The 18,221-nt window shown below is 38.0% G+C and overlaps 2 protein-coding genes and 1 long non-coding RNA gene across 4 annotated transcripts; all 3 read right to left on the bottom strand.

Annotated features, from left to right (window-relative positions):
- Positions 1-224: 224 nt before the first annotated feature.
- Positions 225-2,100, bottom strand: LOC141761343 (low affinity immunoglobulin gamma Fc region receptor III-A-like). Its single transcript, XM_074624679.1, has 6 exons — positions 2,070-2,100; positions 1,799-1,843; positions 1,174-1,437; positions 851-1,096; positions 441-566; positions 225-259 (listed from the first exon to the last, which is right to left on the bottom strand). Exons 1-6 carry the CDS (start codon positions 2,098-2,100, stop codon positions 225-227), a joined length of 747 nt encoding a protein of 248 aa, XP_074480780.1.
- Positions 2,101-5,692: 3,592 nt separating this feature from the next.
- LOC141760473 (uncharacterized) lies at positions 5,693-7,559 on the bottom strand. The gene is made up of 3 exons (XR_012592373.1): positions 7,466-7,559; positions 7,194-7,253; positions 5,693-6,041 (listed from the first exon to the last, which is right to left on the bottom strand). It is a non-coding gene; the product is annotated as an uncharacterized LOC141760473 (long non-coding RNA).
- Positions 7,560-8,940: 1,381 nt separating this feature from the next.
- On the bottom strand, positions 8,941-15,197 carry LOC141760465 (Fc receptor-like protein 5). Of its 2 annotated transcripts, none has more exons than XM_074623316.1 (10): positions 15,079-15,197; positions 14,782-14,841; positions 14,247-14,507; positions 13,829-14,074; positions 12,533-12,676; positions 12,401-12,451; positions 10,674-10,730; positions 9,199-9,341; positions 9,074-9,124; positions 8,941-9,038 (listed from the first exon to the last, which is right to left on the bottom strand). In XM_074623316.1, the coding sequence occupies exons 1-8, from the start codon at positions 15,107-15,109 to the stop codon at positions 9,244-9,246; spliced, it is 948 nt and encodes a 315-aa protein (XP_074479417.1). In that variant the 5' UTR covers positions 15,110-15,197; the 3' UTR covers positions 8,941-9,038; positions 9,074-9,124; positions 9,199-9,243. The 2 variants fall into 2 exon arrangements, with proteins under 2 accessions (XP_074479417.1, XP_074479418.1); XM_074623317.1 differs by having other exon boundaries at positions 12,533-12,655.
- Between the last annotated feature and the right edge of the window lie 3,024 nt (positions 15,198-18,221).

The following is an 18,221-nucleotide window of genomic DNA, read 5'->3' as shown; positions in this document are numbered from 1 at the left end:
TTTAGATCGCAGAAAATACAAGCAGAAAGTGAGAGTTGACGCTCTGAGGTGCATTTCATTGCACATCATTGCATGGCACATTTCACAGTCAAAGTGTGTTCATTGAGGTGCAGAGACGCTGTGGTCGCTCTGCAGAGGATCGTCAGAGCAGATTACTAAATGTAGACGCTCATGAAAATAAAGCTTCTATTTGCAGACCGTCTTCAACTCATGTCTGAGAATCCTCATGTCTTGTTGTAGTCACACGACACATCAGGTTCTACAAAACATGAATTCATCAATCAATCAATCAATGACAAATATGTCTCAGGCTGGAGATATATTTGCTGTTAACGCATGATGCTGCTGCCTTGCATATCCTGCGTACGTTTGGAGCGCTGGCTGCGTACGTTCTCAAAAACAACACATTGTAAATATGGACATGAGTTATTGTTGTTTACCTCTGAATTTCCCACAGTGAAGTAGTCCCAGCAGCACTAGCAGTGGAACCATCATCACAAGGGGTAGAACGGTTCTCAGGATGAGGAACATGTAGTCTGAGGAGGGATCAGTCTCTGTGTGAAGTTCTGCAAAGACAACAGAAAGTATCTGACTGTGATGTTGTGAGACAAAGTGGTTACTCAGTGTGTTATACAGTATGTTACCTTTTATTCACTTTAAGATAATAAGTGTCTATAGCAGCTTGAAATTCTGTGTTCCAGTTGCAAAAGTTTGGTTAACATGTTTTGCAGGAGACTCGGTTGTTTTAAAAATAGAAGATAAAAGAACAACATCACTATTGCTGCTATTTTTTTTAAAGCAAGAAGATAAAAATCATAAAAAAATATTTTGAAACATTGCTATGTCTCACCTCTGACAGCCAGCCGGCTCTCTGGTGACCCTCCAGCTCCAGAGATGTCACACTTGTAGAGTCCTTCATCAGACCAGGAGACGCTGTGGATGGTCATCTCTCCTGTAGAGCTGCTCCTGATGAGGAGGCCATCTTTATAGAAATCAGCTGTGAGGTTGGAGGAAGTCGTCTTGGTTCTGCAGCTCAGAGTCACATCGTTTCCCTCCATCACAGGGAGGACAGGACTCTCCAGGATCACTGAACCAGCTGGAAAACAAAGTTTAATGTTTATTTAATATTGAACACAAGTTAGAATAAATCTTGCTGTTTCATTGTAAACATACCGGTGACGTTGAAGTTGATGATGTTGCTTCTCTTCCCCCGTCCAGTCTCACACCAGTACTCTCCACTGTCCTCTGGATAAGCATTTTTAATGGTGCAGGATGACTCCTGTGACGCCCCCCACTTTGAACCACAAGTTGATATTTCAGTTTTGTTCCTCCTTAAAACGCTCCATTCAGTCGAGCCATCGGAGCCCACGCATTTAAAAGAGACAGGCTCGTATTCAAAGAGTTGCAATCTGGTTGGAATGATCCAAAAAGCTTCATCTGAGACAGAAAAACCACACAGAAACACAGAGACAAAGAGATGAAGATAAGAAGAATTAGATAAACACTACTGGAACTAGAAGGGGCACTCGGAGAGAGCAGAGCTATCCGATCTCGCCCTTCGTGCAATAATAATAAAAGCGATAAATAATGTGTGTATCTGCCCCGTGATTCAGGCCCGTGCTACACCGTTCCACCAACTTTTATGACAATGGGGCCAGAAGTTTTTCCGTAATCCTGCCGACAATCACGCAAACAAACCAAAACAAAAGCATAACCTCAAGCGTAGGTAATAAAGTTGTTACTCTACTGTTTGTTGAGTCTTCTTTTTTAGTTTTTGTGCATAAGCAAAGCTACTTACCATCTTTCTGAGCATGTGCACCCAGCTGCAGAAACACAGTCATCACTGGAGAGACAAAGGAGAAGAGCTGAACATCACACATGTATCGTCTAAAATTCAATAACTGGTATAAGTAAAAACACAAATTAACGATCTGATCTGTTCCTCTAAATGAAAACTGTAAAACTTGACCTTCTTGTTATTGGTGCCATCTTCATTTAATGAATTAACTGATCTCTTTATGATGGATTTAATAAATGTTACAGGAAATAGAGACGGACTCCGTACTCACTCAGTCTGATGCAGAGAGCTGTGACCTCCATGTCGTCTCGCTGCTGACTGTCTGAGCGTCACACACATGAAGTATAAAAAGCAGGTGGTCTCTTCCTGTGTGGCTAGTTTATTTCTGCTGGTGATGCACAACAATAATGTGCTTTAGATGAAAACCTCGTCTCAGAGACAGAGCTGCTGTCGTGGTACAAATAGCCTCAGTGGGTGGAGCTAAAGAACGAAGGCTTAATTCTGAGGCTCAGGAACTTTTATTTCATGATGGTTAAAACAGTAAAGTCAGTTGTTTTACATGAACGAGTGGTATTTTAAATTAGATGTTACGTATGTCATTCTCTTGGCCTTGTAATAAGATAAGATAATACTCTCTATAAGTTTGTACCTTCCGTGGTGGTAACGGTTTCCAGAGAGGAAAAGAACCACCGTCACCTATTACAAACATGGAACGTAGCACAGGTATTGTCTCTTACAGGGGACCTATGGAAATACCCACATATCTATTTAGAGTTGTTTCACTGGATTTCAAAACCTAAGCGGGGGGGTCTGGGGTTCCTCCCCCAGAAAAAGAGTTTCAGAGACTTTGTTCCACTGCATCTGGTGACTTTAAAACAATGTCCATCCATTATCTGTAACCGCTTATCCTATTCGGGGTCGCGGAGGAGTCGATCCCAGCTGCCATTGGGTGAAGGCCGGGTACAACCTGGACTATCATAGGGCTCAGACTATCTCAAGTTCACGCTCACATTCACACTTATAGGACAATTTAGAGTCAACAATGAACCTAACCTGCATGTCTTTGGACTGTGCTCAGGTTTCCCCCAAACCTGAGCACCTGGAGAAAACCCACGCTAACCACTGCGCAGGAAAGGAAACTGAATAATTCTCCCCTCTGGTGTGAACTCGGCGTGTGAATCTCTGGTATAAACTAATATTTATCAGTTTTTATTCATTTATTTTACCCCTTCTTGAGTATTTAGTTCTCTTAGTTCTCTCCATTTTTCTCTACTTCTCTCACTCACTGAAGGTTCTTTCAGATACAACGCGAAAACGACATGACAGCTATTCGCTACGTCGGGCAAAACCCAACTTTGTTTGCTGAACTCTGCGGAGAGCGCAGCGCGAACATGAGCTCAAACTGCGCTGTGTCACGAGCATAAACTGCTCTCTTCTGCCAGGAAACGACAGTTGGTGTAGCTCTATTGTCGTCCAGGTGGAAACAGTTGTGGTCATAGATGCTGTTCAGTTCCAGAAATAGGTGCTAAAGTGTGAAAATTTGTCATAAATCAGGAGAAATACAGGAGAATTGTGACCCCGGGAGGAAACCAATGAAAAACATGAGTCTCCAGAGAAAATCAGGAGGGTTGGCAAGTATACTTACAACATTGTCTTATGTTGTCTTATGTTTATTTTTTATTTTGAAGCTTAATGGTGCAGATATACATGTACAACTGGTTTCAAGATTGCGGTTCTTATAACAAAGATGTTTCCATGAATACATGAAGACAAACTGGAAACACAGATTATCAGTATCATGACTTCCTCTTTTCTTTCTTTCAATGTTTCTCTTTTCTGTTCCTTCCTTTCTTTATCTTTAGTTCTCACATTCACTCAAACACATTGGATTCACAACTCCTACTCTGCCCCCTGCTGTACATCATTCACAGTACATCAAAAACATTTTATTATATAGTTCAACAAATAATGTAATGCAATGGCCAAAAAATTTAAAAATATATTTACATATTATAGAATACAAAAATAAAATAAAATAGTAGTAATTATGTCTACTGAATCACATTCACAAATTAATGGTATAGCCTCATTTTGTTACATTAGGACTATAAAATATTTAATAATAAAAAGAATACAAATTATAATTCAAATAAAAATAAAGTGGTCAACAAAAATAATACAAAAATGTATAATTTTAATAAAAAAATAAAATGAATTTTGCTTCATAAAAAATTTAATATAAAAAGACAATAAATTATGCCTCCAATTGTTCCTAAAAACAATCCTAATATTTAGAAATATATGTTTTAAAAAATAAAACTCAAAAAGAAAATAATTTAAATTATAATAATACAAAATATAATTAAAATTAAAATAAAGTGGTCACCAAAAATATATAATTTTAATGTAAAATAAAATAAACTGCTTCACAAAAATGAATATAAAAAGACAATATATTATATGTATAAAATATTAAGTATAGGTACATACATGTGGCTGATATCGGCCTTTTACTTTAAGAATAATGTTTCCTTTTCTATCCAAATGTTACACAGCAATATGGCCATGATACAATAACAATTGTTTCATTTCATTTAATTTGTTCCTTTTTTAGATCGCAGAAAATACAAGCAGAAAGAGAGAGATGACGCTCTGAGGTGCATTTCATTGCACATCATTGCATGGCACATTTCACAGTCAAAGTGTGTTCATTGAGGTGCAGAGACGCTGTGGTCGCTCTGCAGAGGGTTCGTCAGAGCAGATTATTAAATGTAGACGTTCGTGAAAATAAAGCTTCTATTTGCAGACCGTCTTCAACTGATGTCTGAGAATCCTCATGTCTTGATGCAGTCACACGACACATCAGATTCTACAAAACATGAATTCATCAATCAATCAATCAATGACAAATATGTCTCAGGCTGGAGATATATTTGCTGTTAACACATGTTGACGCTGCCTTGCACATCCTGCGTCCGTTTGGAGCATTGGCTGCATACGTCCTAAAAAAACCCACATTGTAAATATGGACATGAGTTATTGTTGTTTACCTCTGAATTTCCCACAGTGAAGTAGTCCCAGCAGCAGCAGCAGTGGAACCATCATCACAAGGGGTAGAACGGTTCTCAGGATGAGGAACGTGTGGTCTGAGGAGGGATCAGTCTCTGTGTGAAGTTCTGCAAAAACAACAGAAAGTATCTGACTGTGATGTTGTGAGACAAAGTGGTTACTCAGTGTGTTATACAGTATATTACCTTTTATTCACTTTAAGATAATAAGTGTCTATAGCAGCTTGAAATTCTGTGTTCCAGTCGCAAAATCTGGGTTAACATGTTTTGCAGAAGACTCGGTTGTTTTAAAAATAGAAGATAAAAGAACAACATCACTATTGCTGCTATTTTTTTTAAAGCAAGAAGATAAAAATCCGTTACAAAAGATGACTTCAATTAACTAGATTATACCTCCTTCCAGACAAACACACTTCATCATCAGCATCATGAGCATCAAACAATCATTTTAATTTGTTTTATACCCCTTCAGTGTCTCACCTCTGACAGTCAGCCAGCTCTCTGGTGATTCTCCGGCTCCAGATATTCTGCACTTGTAGAGTCCTTCATTAGACCTGGAAACACTGTGGATGGTCATCTCTCCTGTAGAGCTGCGCTCCATGAAGTGGCCATCTTTATAGAAATCAGCTGTGAGGTTGGAAGACACCTGCTTATCTCTGCAGCTCAGAGTCACAGCGTCTCCCTCCATCACAGGGAGGACAGAACTCTCCAGGATCACTGAACCAGCTGATCAACATATGTTTTGAAAAAATATGTTAATTAAAAATGCCTACACATGGTTTGCTGTGTTTTAATATTTTAACAAGTCGTATTTTATTGAACATATTAGCTCAGTTGTGCCAACACATAACAAATAAATCAACTGACCGCAGACTAAAATGTGACGACTTTGCAGTGTTTTAGTATTTGCATACCAGTGACAGTGATGTTGACAGTGTTACTTGTCATTGTTTCTCCGATTTCACACCAGTATTCTCCACTGTCAATCGCTGCAAAGGCATCTTTGATTTCGCAGGGTCCTTTTGATGTCGACCAGGTAGCAGCACATGTTTTAACAACTCCTTTAATCTTCCTCATCACTCTCCATCCAGTCCGTCCCTCCAGTCCCTCACAGCTGACAACAATGGTCTCATATTGGAAGTGCTGCTGTCTGTTTGGAACAACCTGAGGGAAAGCTGCATCTAAGACAGAAACACAAAGAATGAGTTGAATTAAATGAAACATTCAGTTCAGTTTAAATTTAATGGGACACCCTGATCAGCTATCTGAAGCTTGAGAATAGGGGCCCAGACACTAACCAGATAGTAAACATAGATTTAAAATACCAATATGTAATCTAGATTCGCTGCTATGCGGACGATACCCAACTGTTCCTATCATTCCCGCCAGAGGACGCTACAGTCTCCGCACAGATCTCTTCATGTCTTGCCAATATCTCTAAATGGATGAAAGAACGCCACCTTCAGCTCAACCTATCTAAGACTGAGCTCTCCTTGTCATCCCAGCCAGTCCCATCTATACAACCACAGATCAATATCCAGCTTGGACCAACCAAACTCGTACTCTGCATCTATCCACCCTGTGCACTGCCTGTCGGCATCCTGTGTCCGATCGATCGAACTTGAAGCTGTTGTCGGCACTTACTCACGTCGTCCCCTCCTATCTAGATCCTTACTTGTGTTGTACGAACTCTCACATGTACGACGCTTTGGACAAAATTAAATTGTAGAATTGTAGATTTGAAAAAGTTCATGTTTTATATAGTAACGTTTACAACCAACAAAACACATAAGACAAACCAAAGACTAACTACCCTAAGTGCTAAATGATTCAAAAACATATATTCCATCAGTCTAAACATTGGTTAAATATGTATGATATATATAGACAGTGGGCCTACATTTAAATGGATTCCAGAGTGGAGTCAGTAGTTTAGAAGTCTTCGGGGTTTAAGGTATTCAAACTTTAACATATTTTTGTAGCAACTGCTGCCATAACCTCTTTTTAAAATCAGACATTTTTATAGTGCTATAAATTTCATTTCATCCTTGTGGACCTCTAAATCACACCAAAACTTGTACACAGTAAGATGCTTTTTACCTATAGTCTTATATACATGCAAATGTTGGCTCATGTTCAAGTGAAACATGACAGAATAAATATTTGTATCTTTGGCTTTTTTTTTTTTTTTTTACTGGTATGTTATTTTCATACATACAATTATTTAAATATTCTTTGCAACCTGTGAAATTGGGGATTATGTGATTTTGAAGCATACATAACCTTTTTATCTTGTTTGTTTGACTGATTATTAAACCGCTACTTACCGTCTTTTTGTGAATAACTGAAGGGAACTTGTGCGACCAGCAGCACCAACACAGTCATCACTGGAGAGACAATACAGCTGATACTGTATCACATCTAACATATATAACATAACAACATGCAAATATTTGCTCCATCATCAGTAAGCAGATTACAACTTTCTACTGTATATTACTGTATGTGTTAACTAAGAAACTCTTCAGTTCCTCATGTTATCTTATGATGATTGTCTCAATAATATTTCCGTGAATATAAGACAGTAATCAGTACTCACACAGTCTGATGCAGAGAGCTGTGACCTCCATGTTGTCTTGCTGCTGACTGTCTGAATATCAGACTGATTTATAACATCATATCCTCCTCCTCTTCCTGTTTCTCAGCAGGTTTGGTTTCTGACAGACAGAGGACGTGATATTTAAAGTTTTAAGAGAAAAAAAAAACTTGAATATTCTCTGAGATTATAAACTCAAGAAAAAAACTTTTGTGCATAACCATGGTAACACCAGCCGCCATCTGAAGCACGTTGTGCCTAATGTAGTGTTCTTATGGGAAGGATGACCTCTGAGCGTTGCGTAGGTCCTGAAAGATACATATACGCTTTTTCTTTCATGTTCTTTCTGTTATTTTACCCTTAAATAAATACTAATGTATTTAATCTGTTTTGCACTCGGTGGCTCACGTTACTGCAGTGTTTAACGGTGGCGTATGTGGTGTGATGAGGTTGATCCAACCTTGCAAAGTGAAGCGATGTGATACGTTGACAAAAAAAGCAAAACGAAAATATTCAAGTATTTTTCTCATACATTTCTTAGTTTTTTCTCGTAAATATGCGACTTTAATCTCAGAGAATATCCAAGTTGTTTTCTCATAATGTTTTTTATTCTTTTCTCATAAATTAACTTTAATCTCAGAGAATATTTAAGTTTCTTTCCCATTATTTTGTTTTATTTTTTTCTCATAAATTTACTACTTTAATCTCAGAGAATATTCAATTTCTTTTCTCATAATTTTTTTTCTTCGTTTTTTCTCGTAAATTTATTAATTTAATCCGAGAGAATATCCAAGTAAATTAACAACTTTAATCTTGGAAATTCCGAATTCTTTCTCTGAATATTACCCCAGTGTCCTGACATCTACTGTTGACCTGCTATAAAGACCCCCTGTACCCCCCTAAAAAAAACAGAAATGGGTCTATTGTGGTTCTCAGAGGGTTAACATGGTTACCCTAATAGCTGTTGATATGCATGTTAATTCTTGTCTTCATTTTGTAGAAATGGATACATTTAATACATTTTAAATCAATTTTTTTTTTTTTAGAAATTAACAATTTAGTTCACATTAGATGTGACGCTTATCATTTGTCACAGTGTCATTGTGTCTCTATGGTTTCAGGTCAAACGGATGTAATTATGTTACCACAGTGAGTGTATAAGTATCTACAGCTGCTCTCTTCTTGTAAACAGCGTCTCAGACGTGTGAACAGACACGGAGCAGATACAACAATGTGGTTTAACTGTTAAAGACTCATACCGCTTAAAAATAGACACTGATGCTGTGAGGTAGCTGAAGCTCATCAAGGTAATTTCCACTTCATAATAAGTCACACGTAGTCGTTAATTAAGAATCAACACATTTTACTCTCCTTACAAATGTTCTGTCAAATGTTTTCTTCTGTAAAGAACATACACAGACGCTGCTAATTACATACAATTTGTATGAAAAACAGTTGTATTTAGAGAAAAAATTAGAGCTCTGCAATGGAAGTGATTAAAAATGTAACAGATCAAAATAGTTTGGTCGACATATTACAAATGCATTAATTCAAAAGCTCTGTGTGGTCGTGTGACCTGCACACATTACAGAACTTTAAGAACTCTTCGACCAGGAGTCTCGGCTCTCAGTAACCTGCAAGGGACACACAAAGGGACAAAGACTGTATAGATGTCAATATTGGATTAAACTCTTAAACCAACACTTATGTGTTTGTGCTGATGCATTTGAACTTACTCATTTTAAAGACTTTAGATAGCGAGACAGCTTACAGTCAGCGGGCTACTCGATCATACAGTAGCAGGGATTCTCTTCTGTAAAAAGATGGTTGGAACCTGCAAAGAGAACTGGTGTCTCTGAGCAGATGGATACTCCCGGTTCTGTTTTGGAGACAAAATACATTTCAAAATTGTGATTTACATAAAAGCTGAAATCCATAGGACCCTATGTAAGTCTCTTGATTGCACTGTAACAAAATTAACTGCACAATTTAAACTCTCCATGACCTCATTGTCCTCAAAGATATAGCTATGGACTTCCGTGCTTCCTACTCCTGCTCTTTTAAAAATAAACTTATCGTCATACAGTCCATTACAGCAATCAGATGATTATAAAGTATTAAAGCAGCGTATATCAATGATCTGTTTACAAAGGTAAGAAACATAAAAGCATTGAGCTAAACTGCGATCATTGACTGAAAATAGAACATAGGAATAGATAGGTTACCCAGCGTATGATGAATGTACCTGCTTGGACCACTGACTCCTTCCAAGCTTTAAATTAGCTAAAAGTAGGATTTGTACCGCCGAAACGCGCCAATTTGCAAATCAATGTTATCTAACTTTGCCGCCAGGCCACCTCGCTAGTCGGACAGGATTCAGCTGTGGAGACGGGGGTGTTCGTGAAGGAGCGAACTCTTTGATTTGGCTTATTAAGTGTAACGTGGCTATTAATATTTTGCATTAGCCCTGTTGATTTCTATTATTTGGGATGTAGTGGAGGGTAAATACACATACCACCTTTTTTTTTATGCATTCTTGGTTTTCATAGCACCTTCAATCTAACTAATCCAGACTGGTGCAGTTGGTTGTTTCTTGACTTAATCCAAGAGGTTGGGTAGTGTAGAAATGCAGAAATGTGTTTTAAATTACTTTTTTTTAATTACCAATTATGTATCTTTCCAAGATCGCAACCTCATCTTAAAACATAACCAGGCGCCCATGTTCAGTAGTGTTACCTTTTCACGATGTACGAAATTGTCTGTCATACATACAATACTGACCACCCACTCACTTACCCACCTACGTGGTGTTCTGAGGGAAAAAATAAATCTTCCGCATGCATCGCCATGTAGTATTTTAACGAACGGTGAAGTGAAGGGCCCATCTACCTTTTTCTGGCTGTGGGTTTCTCGTGTGGTTTTTCGTCTGAGATGCTAAAAAAGAAGCTGTAACTATCACTAGGGCCTGAAGCTGCTGTCGTATACAGTTTAAAATGAATGAACTTTCAAACGATGAAGGTCAGATTAGTGATTCAGTGGTTGTGACTCTAAAGTGATGTTTGTTCTCAAGCACTGCTGCAAACTTTAGTCTGAAAGAAGGTCAACATTAATGCTAATATACTGAATAACATATTAAAATATTTCCATTTACCAGCTTTGTTTTTTTTTACCTGATTAAATATATTACATGTTACAGTGTCAAGTTAATTACCTTCCTTCCTCCGGGGTTTTGTGATGGCAGAATATGTCATGCTGGTCTCTTCACACACTGAAACATAATAAAGAAGGAGTTAAATATAAAAGCAGACCTAATATTAACAAGGCAAAAGTGACAATGGCTCACATACACCCCGCTCGCTGCTTGACCCCTGCTAAAGTAGGGCCAACGGTTTTGCCCTTTTGGAACTAATTGAATTAATGGGCATTAACTAATTGACTAATGGGCACCCTGGAATTTGTAACCCCCAAAAGGCACAACTAGACCACACTGTCAACCATCACACCAAATTTGGAGTTCGTAAGTGAAATAGTTTGTGCTCCGGAAACGAAAGTGTGACACGCGAATGGACGGAAGGACGGACGCGCGGAGCGCTATATATCCCCGACTATGTTGTCGCGGGGGTATAATGACATTTTTTTTTTTTAAATGAGCTAATTTCATTTGGAAGCAAACTTGTTTAGTTTGTGCCAGTTTTTATTTTTGTATATTAATATTATTATTATATCTGTGAATGTTTGGACATAATTCTAACATACTAACACTTGTTTTAACCCTCATGTTTTGTCTGTGGTAACAGCTTGACGCATCATGACTTTTATAATTGTATGCAAATGTGTGCGCAGATATTTATAAACATGGTTTGGACATTATATGTTTATATGTGTGTGCATGAGACACACACATAGGACATTTTGTTGTTTTTTCATGACATTTTGTTTTGCTGTATTTCATCACACCATCTCACATGACCCCAGAATAATATAAATGTAAAGGTTGGCAGAAGACAACGGCTGTATTCGAAACTAAAAGAATCTAAAGAACAAAAAATAATTAACTTAGGCCTAACTTTGCATGTCCATGTCACTAGGTGGAAGTCCTTTTTAGGCTTAAGAAGTTGATATAACCGAAATGCATGTTCTCCCCGTGTTAGCGTGGGTTTACTCCGGGATCTCAGGTTTCCTCCTACAGTCCAAAGACATGCAGGTTAGGTTCATTGTTGACTCTAAATGTCCCGTAGGTGTGAATGTGAATGTGAATGGTTGTCTGTCTCTTTGTGTCAGCCTTGTGATAGTCTGGAGACCTGTCCAGGGTGTACCCCTCCTTCACCAAATGTCAGCTGGGATCGGCTCCAGGGTAGATTGTAAGATAATAGTGGAGCAGATGACGTCCATTTTTCAATCAAATCGTGCAAATAGTGATAAAAGCACCAAATTTGGCATGATGATTGCCAAGGCATCACTTACCAAATATAAACGATTGGCCACTTGAAAATCCAAGATAGAGGGCCATTTTTCAAGGTGGCTGCCAAATTGACCTGCCGATAATGATTTATCTCATAGAAATGCATCTACTTGATCGATTTGAGTGATCTTGGTGTCAAATTATATGTTGTCTGGCATGCTGGATCTAATTTTTGAAAGTTTTAACAATTTTTAACTGCAGTATGGCGGCCATTTTTCAAGATGGCCGCCATCTTGGATTTTCAAGTGGCCAATCGTTCATATTTGCTAAGCGTCCCTTCGGGAACCATCATGCCAAATTTGGTGCTTGTATCACTATTTGCATGATTTTTCCACTATCAGCTCCACTATAAATAGAAATGTGGGGTAAATATCCCAGCCCACCTTCCTACCTGGGATAATTCCCATAGTGACAAAATACATATATATATATATATATATATATATATATATTGAAAGGAGGTTGGTGTTCCTCACCTGTTCGTGGAGAAGAGGAAGACCGGAGGGCGGAAGGAGAAGTTGGAGTATCTGTTTAAATGAAAAAAAGCCCACCTTTAGCACACTTTGTGTCAATAATTGAAGTGGTTTCTTTATTTCTATTCTCTGTACCTCTAGTGATTGTTGGACGTCTCCTGCATTGCATTGATCCCACCAACAGCAGCAGCAGAAACACCAAGAAAACGGCGACACCGATGCAGAGCAGCAGTAAGAGCTGAGGGCCATCAGCAGCCACTGGAGAGATAATGGGATGTGCTGCACATGAGACATGATCTTAATGCTGTGAAATGCATGCTATTTGTTATTAACGTTTGCTTCCTCCGAAATCACATTCTCAGCACTACATACTCAACATGTTTACTATCGTTCAACATACTATTGTGTGAATAAACAGTAGTATGTATCTTTTCGGACGCACTGAACAGTAATTTACGTCGTCACTTGCTGACAGCCTACTTGCCAGTTGGAGATGCGTAACCATGGTAACCAACTTCATGAGACCAAAACAACGGTTTGTGAGAATCAAAGTCTGAATTTATTTAAAATATATATTACACAAAGCAAAGTGTAATCTTACACTTACAGTTAAATTGAACCGTTATTGACGTTACAGAGCTGTCTGTCGATGTCTGTTATGAACGTTGTCGTAACTACCGCATTGCATTGTGGGATATTTATGCTGCCATATAGTGTCCAGCGTTGCATACTGTAATATTTCAAACAGAAATAGTATGCAATTTGTGTACTATTGGTTTCAAACTAAGGTTTCAGACATACTAAAAATGTCTCACATACTGTTTTAGCGTACTAAATAGCATGTTAGTATGGAATTTTGGACTCAACCATAATACTTTAAAACATTCTATCCACCTTATTCTTGGAGGCGTTACTGTAGAAATGATTATGGGTGTAACTTCCGGTGAGGTAGCGGAAAGTTAAATTTGCATTTTCTTAAATGTCCTTGCGGAGCTCTGGTAATTGTTGTGCTGTTGGCGGCTGTACTAACAACCAGACAAAGCTAGATTTGTGGCTTCATCAACAGCATGTTGAACATGCACCCAAAACAAAAAGGGATTGTTCTTGAGACCAACGGAACAGTTTCCATCGCCGACCTAATGGACGAGGAATCTAGAAGAATGTGGCTGAGAAACCTGAACTTGAAGAGATCACCCATAAACCCTTTAACGTTATGTGTGCTCGTTTCATTTAGTCTACAAAAGCCACTGAAAATCCTACTTTATGGTTGAGCTAAAAAAGAGCAGCGGAGAAGAGACATCGCATACTCAGCGTACATACTAAGCTTTAAAACATGGAACTTGACATAGGTGAGGTACAAAACATCAATGGAAAACAACTTGGCAGTAAGCAAATAATCTTTGATTTACTTTGAACACTGTTCTGTCTCACCTCTGACAGTCAACCAGCTCTCTGGTGATTCTCCAGCTCCAGAGATGTCACACTTGTAGAGTCCTTCATTAGACCTGGAAACACTGTGGATGGTCATCTCTCCCGTAGAGCTGCTCTCCATGAAGTGGCCATCTTTAAAGAAATCAGCTGTGAGGTTGGAGGATGCCTGCTCATCTCTGCAGCTCAGAGTCACATCATCTCCCACCATCACAGGGAGGACAGGACTCTCCAGGATCACTGAACCAGCTGAACAACATATGTGTTAATTACACAGTTTGAAATTCTACACATGGTTTCCTGTTTTAATAAGTTGTATTTTATTGAACATATTAGCTCAGTTGCATCAGCACATAACACATAACTCAACTGACCGCAGAATAAAATGTGACGACTTTGCAGTGTTTTAGTATTTGCGCACCAGTGACAGTGATGTTGACAGTGTTACTTGTCTGTAGTCCTCCGATTTCACACCAGTATTCTCCACTGTCAACCGCTGTTAATGCGTCATTGATTACGCAGGGTCCTGTTGATGTCGACCAGGTAGCAGCACATGTATTAACAACTCCTTTAATCTTCCTCATCACTCTCCATCCAGTCCGTCCCTCCAGTCCCTCACAGCTGAAAACAATGGTCTCATATTGGAAGTGCTGCTGTCTGTTTGGGACAACCTGAGGAAAAGCTGCATCCAAGACAGAAAGACAAAGAATGAGATGAATTAAATCAAACATTTTTAAATGAAATGTCTTCTATGCCAACAAAATTATTTCAATTTAGAGATACAACACGAATGCAGTGACATCAAATCACAAATGTTTGCCACAAAGATGTTAAAACAATGTTTACAGTGTCCTGTTGTTGAGCTTTAATTTGGCCCTTTTAAAGATATCGTTATTAAAACTACACCAATTATACAGAACATTTGACTTTGTTTGTTTGATTATTAAACTACTTACCGGCTTTTTGTGAATAACTGAAGGGAACTTGTGCGACCAGCAGCATCAACACATTCATCACTGGAGAGACAATACAGCTGTTACTGTATCAGATGTAACATCTAACATATATAACGTATATAGCATAACTGTAACATGTAAATGTCGGTAATATTTGCTCCATAATCAGTGAGCAGATTACAAATCTTTATGCGCTGTGCTTTTTTAAACCTAAGAAACTATTCAGGTCCACATGTTAGTTCATAATGATTGTCTCAATAATATTTCTGTGAATATAAGACAGAACTCAGTACTCACACAGTCTGATGCAGAGAGCTGTGACCTCCATGTTGTCTTGCTGCTGACTGTCTGAACATCAGACTGAATTTAAAATATCATCAAAGTCAGAACCTCCTCTTCCTCTTCCTGTTTCTCTGCTAGTGAGGAAACAGCAGGTCTGGGGTTTCTGACAGACAGAGCTGCTCTGACTTTTTTTTAAAAGAAAAAGAAAGTAAATATCAACAGGTGGCGGCAGAGACCTCATTTCCAAAGCGTATAACTCTGGTAAACAAAAAAACAAACAGATAAATATAATGTAGTTTTAAGCAAAGCAATGACTTTTGTAACTTCACCTCCTACAAACGGACATTTTTATTGGACATTTGGATATTTTTAGGCCTTTAATAAAAAAAAAAAATCATATAAATAGATAATACTACTAATAAACCATAACAATAACCATCATTATTAAATATCCGTCTTTGAATTAGTTTGGTCTCTTCAGGCAGGTTCATGTTTTAGGAAACAAACAGACAATAAAAAACATAAAAAGAAAACGTGACATTAAGGTAACATATATTCTCTCCTCACATTTTGTCATGACGACACACTTATGACTCACTCTGCCCTCTGCAGTAGATCAATCTTATAACACACCAAATGTACATTTATTTGAACCAAGTAGCCACTTTGACAAAGACATCTATTGATATTATTCACATTTTCTACTGACACAGCTTCCTCGGTTTGCCACCGTAGTATTTTATACAACCATCAACTAAATTATATAGCAGATAGCAGCTCCAGAGTTTAGTTTGAACTGTTATCATAAATAAACAGACTGAAAGAAAATTGAAGTGCAATACAAGAACACAAACATTTTATTCTCAATATATTGGACCAATATATTATATAGTGTACATACTGAATACTAAAAGTTACTTCAAGCAAAGTTTATTTTAAAATCTCTAAACTTCTTTGTCCTTACGAAAAAGTAGTATACATCAAGTTAAATTTATTATGCATACTTAAGTAAAGTTCAAGTATATTTCTTCTATATACTTTATGTAGTAAGTATACTAATATCAATGTACTAGTAGTATACTTGTAAGTGTATTAATACAATACTGCTTGGGATTAAATTGGCCCACTTTTTAGTTTATAAAAGTATACTTTTAAGTATACTTAAAACTCCTAAACATAACTATTTACATTTTAAGTTAGTACATTTACAAGTTGTATTTTGTACTGCAACTAAACTATGAACTATACTACAAGTAAACTTATTTAGTTTAGTTTATTAGTTAGGTATATATATATATATATATAGTAGCCCACTTTTTAGTTTATTAAAGTACACTTTGTATACTTTAACTTATAGAACTTATAGCCAATGATTTATGTATTACATTAAAAGACTTGCTCCTTTTGATATTTGACTGGATGTTTTGTGATGATAAAAAAATAAAAAATAAATTCTCTCATGCCTCCACGGTGAACGGAGAATCCAAAAACGTAGAAGATTCTTGATGAATCAAAGTAAATTCATATCTAAACATCCGTTTACAAACTCTCACACTCTTTTATAATACCTAACTGTTAGGTTTTAGTTTTGTTTGGACCCCAGAAGCAGAGACGGACTCAGGTACGTAAAAATGAAAAAGAGTTTATTTTCAAACCAGGAAGTAAAAATGCAGGCAGGGAGCTGGCAGGGAGCTGGCAGGGAGCTGGCAGGAGCTGGCAGGGAGCTGGCAGGCCCGTGGCGAGGAGAGAATGAACACCAGGCCTGAGCACATGGAATATCTCAGCCACCGGAGAACACGGAAGCTGAGCAGCAACAAGGCACACAGGAAACCTTAGTACAGGAAAAACACACAGGTAAGTCGAGATGTCACGAGAGACACTAGGAAAAAAAGTAAGATGTAAAAACACTAGAGAAGGTACGCGGCGCACTACCGAACGAGACGGAATTATCTGGCGAAGTAGTGGAGTGAAGACCGGGCTTTTATGGAGGGGTTGATTATCTGAATGAAGACCCGGTGTGCCTCGTTGCTGCCCTGGGAGGAGCCAGCCACGCCTCCTGCCACACACATGCCCTGCCAGGAGGAAAAGAGAGAACAGGAGGGGGAGAGCAAACACAAAAAACAACAAAAAGCAAAACAGAATCTTAACACTGAAGTATATATATCTATATATTGTTTTGTTACCAAAAATTCAAATCAATTTATTTTTGTATAGCGTCAAATCACAACAGAAGTTCTCTCAAGACGCTTTATATATAGAGCAGGTCTTAGACTGTACACCATAGTTTAGAGACCCAACAGGATCCACCAAGCGCGCTCAATGCATTATGTGATACTTTTAACATAGAATGAATTATTTGATAAAGCTTTTTATAACAAAGACGACACATAAATAGAAACCTCAGTCCATCTGCACCAAGATACTACAGTGTTAAATAGTGTTATAATATGGTAAAAATATCCCGGAAAAACACAGAATAGCCCTTTTCCACCCTGACAGGAAAAGAAGGACGAGAAACTGAGGAGATAAATGAGACACAAGTTGACATCAACTAAAGCAGCATGGAGGAAAACAGAGAAAGGAGTGAGAGTGGCTAAAGGAGGAACTAATCCCTGTTGAATTCAGTTTTTGGATATCTTTGTAACTAAAGCAAAACAGTGACATATATGAAGTTAAACTGAGCAGCAAAGGAGCCAAGAACCGGCTGAAATTCAATGAGCTGTACAACAAGGCACTGTTGGAGATGTGTGGATCCCTGGAGCTGGTGGTTAACTGGATTCTTGTTCAACTTGGAGCTGTTGGGACGCTACTGAGGTCTCCTTGCCTTTGTTGGGCCATTAAGAGAAGTTTTTTAAACTCTTCAGGCTTCTCCCTCTTTTCCTCCAAACCCCCCGCCCCCTACACCTAAACCCTCACACCTTATCTTTTTTGGTTAAAAGACTGACTTTTATCTGGAGTCCTCTTCAAATGAAGGATGATTCTGATTTATGAGATGGATTAATGATTTGAAGGATAATTGGTTTTCTTGTTGGACTCATTATTTGAGTTTGTTTTTTCTTGCTTTAATAAGAAAATTGTGTGTAAAATGTGTTTTGAGTATGACCCATATTTTTGATTTGATCACATATTTTTTGGGTTAAATACAACCAGATTTAATT

Source organism: Sebastes fasciatus, chromosome 22 (genome assembly GCF_043250625.1).
Source record: "Sebastes fasciatus isolate fSebFas1 chromosome 22, fSebFas1.pri, whole genome shotgun sequence".
NCBI classification, from domain to species: Eukaryota; Metazoa; Chordata; class Actinopteri; order Perciformes; family Sebastidae; genus Sebastes; species Sebastes fasciatus.
The sequence above is the reverse complement of the archived record's forward strand: the minus strand, read 5'-3'. Positions and strand labels throughout refer to the sequence as shown.